Consider the following 9,729-nt stretch of genomic DNA (forward strand, 5'->3'; position numbering starts at 1 on the left):
CCATGGACTGCCAGGTTCCTCTGTCCATGGAACTCTCCAGGCTAGAACACTAGAGTGGGTAGACGTTCCCTTCTCCAGGGGATCTTCCCAACCCAGGGATCAAATTCAGGTCTCCCACATTGCAGGTGGATTCTTTACTGTCTGATCTACCAGGGAAGCCAAAGAATACTGCAGTGGGCAGCCTAACCCTTCTCCAGCAAATCTTCCCAAACCAGAAATTGAACCAGCGTCTCCTACATTGTGGGTGGATTCTTCACCCTCTGAGCCACCAGGGAAGATCCCAAAATAAGACATAAAATTCAAAAAGAAAGAAGTAAAACTATATTGATTTTCAGATGACATGATTGTTATCTTAGAAAATCACATGGTTCTACCAAAAAACTGTTACAAATAATAAGTGAACTTAACAATTTGAAGAACAAAGTCAATACACAAAAATAATTTGTATTTCTACATATTAGCAACATTAGGAAACCGAAATTAACACAAGAGCATCAAAAACATGAACCACTTAGGAGTAAGTTTAACAAAATATGTGCAAGATCCAAACATGGAGAACCATAAAACTCTGCTAAGAGAAGTTCAAGACCTAAATAACTGGAGAAACATATTATGTTTATGGCTCAAAGATTCAATATTGTTAAGATGTCAAATCTCCCCAAATTGAGTCATCGATTCAAAGTAACCCAAATTAAAATTCCAGAAACCTTTCTAGAATATAAAGCTAAAATATATGTGGAAATGCAAACTTCCTAAATAACTAAAAAGAGGAACAAAACTACACTATCTGATTTTAAGATTTACAACAATGATACAGAAATTAAGATTGCAGTATAGGCATAAGGATAAACACTTAGATCAATGGAACAGAATAAAGATTTCAGAAATAAACTTAAACATATTAATTTTTGAGAAATACTCCAAGAAAATTTAATGAAAAAAGATGGTCTTTTCAACAAACGGGTGCTTCAATAACTGGACATCTACAGTGGAGGGGAAAAATCTTCGAATCTTACCAAATACAGTATATAAAAACTAACATGAAATGATTGTACCTAAGTACAAAAAAGCTATAAAGTTTCTAGAATATACAAGAAGATTTAGACAACAATTTTGATAGAACATATAAGTCACAGACCATAAAAGAAAAAAGTCCAATAAACTGGACTTAAGTTTTAAACTTTTGCACTTCAAAAGACTGCTCAGAAAACTAAAAAGTAAACAATAGACTGGGAGAAAACATCACAATATACAGACTGACAAAAGACTTGCAGCCATAAGCCTTACAACTTAACACAAATGTCAGAAATATACACGAGAGATTAGAAGATACACAATGGAAGATACTGCTGCTGCTAAGTCACTTCAGTCATGTCCAATTCTGTGTGACCCCATAGACGGCAGCCAACCAGGCTCCCCCGTCCCTGGGATTCTCCAGATATGCAAGTGGAAATAAGCACATGGAAGTATGCTCAACATCATCAGTCATTAAGAACATGCAAATTATGGCAATAAGATACGACTAAACATACCACTAGAATGACTGAAATTTCAAAGACTGAAAGCAAGCGTTGGTAAGAATGTGGAACTGAAACTCAAACATTGCTGGTAGAAATGCTAAATGACAGTCACTTTAGAAAACCATTCTGCAGTTTCTTATCATGTTAAACATACAGTTGGCCTCACAACCCAAGAATACACTCCTATATATTTACCCAAGAGACATGAAGATGGGTCTGTACAGAAACCTGAATGTGAATGTTTACAACAGCTTTCTTCACAATCACTGAAAACTTCAGAAACAAAGAAACTCAGTATCTTTCAACTGATGAATATATAAAGAAGTCATGTTATATACCTGGTGGCTCAGATGGTAAAGTGTCTGCCTGTAGTGCGGGAGACCCAGGTTCGATCCCTGGGTTGGGAGGATTCCCCTGGAGAAGGAAATGGCAACCCACTGCAGTGCTCTTGCCTGGAAAATTCCATGGACTGAGGAGCCTGGTAGGCTACAGTCCATGGGGTCCCAAAGAGTCGGACATGACTGAGCAACTTCACTTTCACTTTCATGTTATATCCATGTAATGGAATACTACTCAGAAGAAAGCTAAAGAAGAAAATTAGTGAAACATTCACCATTATTAAGGGCTTCCCTGGTAGCTCAGCTGGTAAAAGAATCTGCCTGCAATGCAGGAGACCCCAGTTCGATCCATGCACGGGTAAGATCCCCTGGAGAAGGGTATGGCAACAACCCACTCCAGTACTCTTACCTGGAGAATCCCCACGGACAGAGGAGCCTGGCGGGCTACAGTCCATGGGTCGCACAGAGTCGGACACGACTGAGTGACTAAGCACACACAGCACAGCACTCACCATTATCGAATCTCAAAAACACTACTCCAAGGGAAAGAAGTCAAGCACAAAAGACTACATACTGAATGACTTCCATTTATACAAAAGCCTAGAAAAGGCAAAACTATATAGAAGGAAAACAGATGGCCAGGTTATCAGAGGTGAGAGAAGACTGAGTGCAAAGCTGTGGCACAGTAAACTCATGAGCGTGATGGAAACACTCTGTACCTCACAGGGTAGTAACACAGATGTATTCATTTGTCAGGCTCACTGAACTGTACACTTAAATCTGGTGACTTCTATTGCATGCAAATTATATCTTAATAAGGCTGATTGTAAACAAAATCACTGGTCTCTGAAAGGCAAGGTAATACAATGGTTAAGCACTTGAGCTTTGAGCCAAAACATCTGCATATAAACACTGATACCACCATTATTAACTATATGAATTGAGACAAGTTACATAACCTCTCTGACCTTCACTTCCTCATCTATAAAACAGGAATTAGGGACTTTCTGCTGGTACAGTGGGTAAGAATCTGCCTGCCAATGCAGGGGACATGGGTTCAGTTTCTGGTCTGAAGATTCCACATGCAGTGGAGAAACTAAAGCCCACGTACTGCAACTGCTGAACCTGTGTGCTACAATTACTGAAGCCTGTGCACCTAGAGCCCACGCTCTAAAGCAAGCGAACTGCAATTAATTTTTCTCAATGGGAATTATCTGCATCAAATAGCTGTTGTAAAGATTAAGTCATGTCAAACTCTTAGAATAGTGCCTGGCAAATAATTTATATTGGAACTCAGTCGGTAAAGAATCTGCCTGCAGTGCAGGAGACCTGGGTTCAATCCCTGGGTTGGGAAGGTCCCCTGGAGAAGGAAATGACAACCCACTCCAGCATCCTTGCCTGGAAAATCTCATGGACAGAGGAGCCTGGTGGGCTGCAGTTCATGGGGTCGCAAAGAGTCAGGCAGGACTGAGCGACTAACACTTACTTACTTAATTATACTGGAACACATATTATTATTATGTGGGCATCCCTGATAGCTCAGTTGGTAAAGAATCCACCTGCAATGCAGGAGACTCCAGTTCGATTCCTGGGTCAGGAAGATCTGCTGGAGAAGGGATAGGCTACCCACACCAGTATTCCTGGGCTTCCCTTGTGGCTCAGCTAGTAAAGAATCAGCTTGCAATGTGGGAGACCTGGGTTGGGAAGATCCCCTGTAGAAGGGAACAGCTGTCCACTCTGGTATTCTGGCCTGGAGAATTCCATGGAGTGTATAGTCCATGGGGTTGCAAAGAGTGGGACACGACTGAGCGACTTTCACATTATTATTATGTATACCGAACCAACTATTAGTACTTTTTAGTGAACTTGGCATTTATGAACTTTGAGTTTCAAGCATCTACATGAGCCTCTAACACAGTTATCTGAAATTTTTACTAAACCCACTTTGCTTCATTATCTCTATCTGAGCCAAAAGTCCATCCTTAAACTAAACTGAGGTCTCATACTCAATAAAACATGGGCAACAGGTCTCATCTTTAGCGCTGCTGCTGCCGCTGCTAAGTCACTTCAGTCATGTCCGAATGGGTGCGACCCCATAGACGTCAGCCCACCAGAAATACGATTAATAGGTAGTGGCTGCCTAGACTGCTATGTTGAGGACTGTGAGACAAGATTTGAATTCCAAAAGAGTACTTAACATCTGCCATGACACTAAGAGAAGCAGCGATGCCAGGGTGTGATATTATAATTATGTGATTAAAAGCTTTTCTTCACATAAATCGTGAACTCCTTCAGGACAGTCTGTTATTAACAGTTTGACACAAGAGGCTGTCTCTCACATTTATAAAATGGTAGATGGACTTAACATAGATTCTACCTACATTTGATCAGGCAGAGTAAATTTTCCCATAAGGGCTTACTATCAACTTAAAAATACTTATTTCTGCTACAACTTAGAGAATATCTGGGACTTAAAGAGGTAGAAAAGGTCATTTCAGGGAGCTGGAAAGGCTAACACAGAGACAGTCATAATGTGAAACAGTGTAAAAGAAAGATATTGTCTTCCAAACATGGGACAGACTCATAATTTAACAGACCATGTAAGAAAATTTTGAAAAGTAAGGCAACACAGACTTCCTTTGAATGTCAGAGACTTATCCAACTTCAAGCTATATATACCACTCTCTACTGTACTACAGACCCTTCATCTATACAATCAGAATTTACAACTTGATGGTACTTTCAATCCTTTGAAAGAAATACTAAAGTCAAGACTATAAATCCCTAAAATGTCCATCAATTCTACAATAAGATATAAACTTACTTTCAAATATAAGTAAGGAGAGACCAATACGTGTTACTGACAATTCAGCACTTGACTTAAATCAACTGTTCTCAAACAGGGTGAAAGGACAAGTCATTATCACCAAGGGAGCTTTTGCAAACTACACTGCCCACTCCAGCACCCAATTCTGTTAAGTCCTCTTAGGATGTGGGCAGACAGACAGGCAAGGGGAGGGAGTAAGAATAAAAACATGCGTCTCCTAGACTTCCCTGGGGGTCCAGTGGTTAAGACTCTGAGCTTCCACTGCAGACCTCAGGTTGGATTCCTGGTCAGAGAAATTCCACATGCCACAGGGTGTGGTCAAAAAAAAAAAAAAAAGGTTATCTCCTGTGATTATGAAACAGCTCTTTTCCTCCAATCCACCACATTTAAGAACCCTGAGGCTAAATGCATATAAGTGATCTTATAGATCTGAAATTTTTAAATTCCATAAAAGAAAGCACTAAACTGAGAATTGGGAGATGTGAGTTGTAATTTTGTTCCTGAACAGTCCAATCTGAAACAGTTACTTAACTTCTCTCTATGAGAATACAATTATATAACCATTACATTAAAATTGGAAGTTCTATACAACTTAACAGAGTTGTTCTAGGATAAAATGAAACACGAAGCATAAACATCTTTAAAATGTGAATGAGGAATTATTATCATTATTCAAACTTAAGTCTCATTAAGATGTAAAAGCTTAGAATAATGTGGACTGGTTCACAATTTAACCTTGAAGCAGACAAGACCAACCACCCAGGGCCAATTAGAAATGAAAAGGATTCCTTGGGCTTTGCCTAGTCCTTTATCTTCCTAACCTAAACACTTGGCCAAATCAAATCTAGCTTGAGAATCAGGAAAACTGATTCCCATTATTGAATTCTTCTGAAAAGTCAACCTCACCAGCAAGAGACCAAGGACTATGACATTCTTAGAAAGTGAAATATTCAGAATTTTTAACTAAAGACTCTCACTGGACACTTCCACTTAGAATATAAAAGAAAACAAAAAGAATCTAAGCAACATAGTTAAGATTCAGACACTGGATTTAAATTTTTTTTAAGTTAGGTGACAGACTAACAAAAATTTTAGTAATTTTACCCCTAAAAAATAAAAATTAGTGCCAGTGGCTTATATTCCCCTACCCCTCCTCCAAATCTCTATAAACTGGCTTACAGTAAGTATAACTGCATACGGTGCCTGGCAGACAGTGAGTGTCAAATAAATATCTGTTGGATGAATGATTAATTCCCTTCTTTCACCTTGTATTTTAGTGCACCTGCATGGATACTAGCATGTTTGTTTCCTTTAATCCACTTATAGTGAAATGGAAATGGTGGCCAAAAAGACAAATTCTAAAAATCCTCACTTTGTTTCATTAGTTTCTACTTTTATCACATGGCATTCTCTCCCAGGTACGAACACTTAGACTTAAAAATAAGCTGCTTAAGTTATTTATAAAAAAAAAAATTACAATTCTAGTCCAGGTTCAGTGAAAAATGAATCAATTCTCAATACAGAATAATGTATGACAAAAACAAAAATATAAAACCATTTTCACTGCAAGAACTAGAAACTGTAAGTCTAATCAATAACTTTCTTATACTCCCAACTTCTAGCCCTATTGTATTTAATGACAACTTATCATCTGCAACCCCGACATGAATCAATTTACCCTCTAATGACAGTGTAAGCCAATTTCCCGTATCACTAATATACTAAGTCTATCAACAATTTCCTCTAGAAGAAAAGCACAAGATCCTACCAGTTCTCACTCAGCTAACAGCAATTCTTTCTTCTAATCTTACCATCTGAATTGGACAAAACCCAGTGAAAACTCAAAACACTCTCAAGCAAGACAATCAACTCCATCTTTCACTTAATATGAATAAGCCCTTTATGCCAAATGTCATAACTGAGTACTACTGTATACTATCCACGATGACAAGTCTAACTCCAAGCGTTTCTCAAATCAGAAGTTCTAAATAACTCTGATGTGTTAACACAAGTGCCAAGTGCAGTGCAATTACATCTGACCCACGGATGGTATTTTAAAATGTGGCCCTCTCTTTCAAGACATTCAACTTAGAGGTGCAATTTTTTTTGTGAACAGACTTTCTGGACTACAGGAGCCTCAACAGCAGATTTAAAAGTAAATGACCCAGTCTTTGAAGTAGGAGGCGATATTTACACGTACACACGACGGATATTGACAGCAAATACTACTTCTCCTTAAAACAGTCATACCCATGTTTAGAGTACCATCTACCACACTTTAAATAAACAAACTGTGACCAACAACTCCCTCCCTCAGCATACCAGGAAGCTTAATTCTCTCCCTTAAAAGTTTAATTCACCTCCACGAGCAATCCGGACTGACAGGGTACCTAATTCACCAGACGGCCAGAAAATTCAAGGCCCAACCTCCGTGCCCACCTTTCCCCTTTTATGCACAGCCACTTATTTGACCTTCCATCTCGCCTTCTTATTTATCATTGCCTCAACTCCCTTCACGTCTCCCCCCCAACACTGCCCTCTCCAGTACCCTCACCCTGCGTCGGGATGCCAACATTTCCCCATCCCACCCCACCAACCCCTGCAAACGCTCGAATCCCTCTGCAGACACCGCTACAGCGCCCCACAGACCGCCCTCACCCCGGAGCCCAGCAGCCCCAACAGCAGAAACTCCTAATGCAGAGATTGGGGGGTGGGGGGAGTTGCTGGAGGCTGCTCGTCCAACCCACCAGACGAAGTCGTTGCTTTTGTCCTCGTAGGAGTTGATGAGCCCGTTGCACAGGGGGGCGAGCAGAGGTCGCTTCCTGCTGCCGCTGCTTAGGCTGGAGCTGCTCCCTCCTACGCCGGCGCTGGGCCTGGCCGCGCAGCTGAGCCGGGACAGGCCCGCGGACACCGCCCCGCCGCCGCTCCCGCCGCCGCTGCCGGACACCGCGGCCGCCACCAGCACAGGCCTCGCCGGGCCCCCGAGACCGCCGGAGCCCGCGGCCTGGGCCGCCCCGCCGGACCCCAGCGCCGCCGCCGAAGCCGCTACGGAAGGGGGCGACGGGGAAGAGGATAAGGACGAGGAGGCGGAAGTCACCGAGGAGGCCGCCGAGGAGCCTGGGCTGGTGCCGGCGGAGCCCGATCCGGCCTGGCGGCTCCCAGACATCGTGACTCCCTCCCCTCCGGCTGGGAGCTCGGAGGAGAGGGGCCGCGACCGCGACCCGCCGCCGCCGCCGCCGCCGCCGCCGCCACCGCCGCCACCGCCACCGCCGCCACCGCCGCCTCCCTCCCCTCCGCCTTCAGTGCATCCTGAGGACGCGCGCCGCGTCGGGAGGTGGGGCTGAGGAACAATAAAGTTGATTTTTGTAAAGGCAAAACCACAGAGCAGCGTCCGACGGGAGGGGGCGGAGGGAAACTATTACAGCAGAGCAGGAAGCACTGCCGCTCTCGGGACCGCCGCCGCAGCCAACCCGAGCGCGCCGTGGGCCGGCCGTGCGCGCGCGCGAGCGGCGGAAGGGGCGGGAGCGGCGGGGGATACAACTTCAGACGCGGCCCGGGCGGCGCTCGGACGTGCCGAGCGCGCCCTGGGAGACGGCGGCGGCCTAGCAACGACCGCCGCCCTAGTGGAGAGCCGGTTTTCCTTGGTAACGTGCCCGAGGGTAGGGCCGTCTGAGGGAACGAAAGGGCAGCGGAGAGAGAAACGGATGGTCGGGGTGGCGGAGGGGTTTGGGGCCGGGGGACCGGGGAGAAAAAGTGCTCTGAAAGCAACTGCGCACGCGCAACCGGGGCGCAGACCCTCCTGCTTTACCCAGGGTCCCGACTCCCGGCGGAGGGGAGCGGCGCCGGCGCGCGGGCTTCCGCGCCGGCGCGCGGGCTTCCGCACCGCGCATGCGTGGGAGTGAGCCGCATTCCTGAACGTGAACTGGGAGCGGCGGCTGGTGGCTTGGGAGGCAGGCAGTTTGACCCAGTGGCGAGGGTACGACCGGTACTTCGATTCGGGTATTGAAGGCTCTGAAGGCTGGGACACAGGGAAAGAACCTGGAAGCCCCGAGCCGCTGAGAAGAGTTCTGGACTGACAGGACTCCAGGCGCTGCTGCTGTTAGCCATTCCACAGTACTGAAATCAGTGAACAGTACTGTATACCTTGCAAGCGTGGTAGCAGGTGTTTCCAATTGTACGTTCTCTACCGTGATCTCACCCGTTTCAAAAGTTATTTACCAAGTTAAGCATCATCATAATGAGAAAACAAGTTATATTTAATCGGAACATAGCTCAGTTAAAATCTCCATCTGATGTGTGTGTGATAAGATTTTTTAGCACAAAACAAGGAAAATCTGGCAGTTAATGCTACCAGAAGTTGCAGTTTCTGGTAGGCTTTTTGAAATACTGAAATTTGTTTACAGATTTTCATTTGCCATTTTGAGACACCCCCCCCCCCCGCCCCGATTCTGGGTGATGTAAATTAGAAACAACTAACTCTGATTGTCAGTATACTTTCCAATACTCGTGCTATGATTCTTACAGGGAAGGATCTCAGGTAATTCTCTGAGGGGAAATTTTAGAGGGCCTTTCCCTAGGAATACCTGTCCATGGTGAGGGGACAGGGCCAGGCGAGGGCCTCGACGCAGGCCCAACAGCAATACCTAGCCATTCACCTGGCCGTGAACCACCCATCCATCTTAAGGCCGCCATCCGACTGAAGTCTGCCTTAGCTGCTCACCCTCATATTCCCAGCTCAGGTTTCTGCTCAGAATAATGATACAGGGATGGACATATCAGATTTCTAACAACCCTCTTCTTTTCCTGATTATTATGTTATACAACCCTTTGTTTAAATTTATTTTCCAGACCCAATTAAAATATCAAGCCTTATTGACTTCTCAGCAGAAAGAGTTGCACCCTCATTAGCTTCCCTAGAATATTTTGTTTGCACTTACAACATAGTATTTTATACTTTACAATTCTACTCCATTAACCTATCAACTTCAACTTTATATTCCCAGCCAATTTGTGTAACTCAATACCTGGCCTATGATCGGTGCTT

At 44.3% G+C, this 9,729-nt stretch overlaps 1 protein-coding gene across 2 annotated transcripts in view; it reads right to left on the reverse strand.

The window, feature by feature from the left end:
* Positions 1-7,851, reverse strand: part of COP1 (COP1 E3 ubiquitin ligase) — a 230,873-nt gene extending 223,022 nt beyond the window's left edge. For both annotated transcript variants that reach the window (XM_068985956.1, XM_068985957.1), the window contains exon 1: positions 7,433-7,851. In XM_068985956.1, the coding sequence (XP_068842057.1) occupies positions 7,433-7,851 (419 nt within the window). The remainder of the gene's footprint in view (positions 1-7,432) is intronic.
* Positions 7,852-9,729: the final 1,878 nt, after the last annotated feature.

Source organism: Capricornis sumatraensis, chromosome 14 (assembly GCF_032405125.1).
Source record: "Capricornis sumatraensis isolate serow.1 chromosome 14, serow.2, whole genome shotgun sequence".
NCBI lineage: Eukaryota > Metazoa > Chordata > Mammalia > Artiodactyla > Bovidae > Capricornis > Capricornis sumatraensis.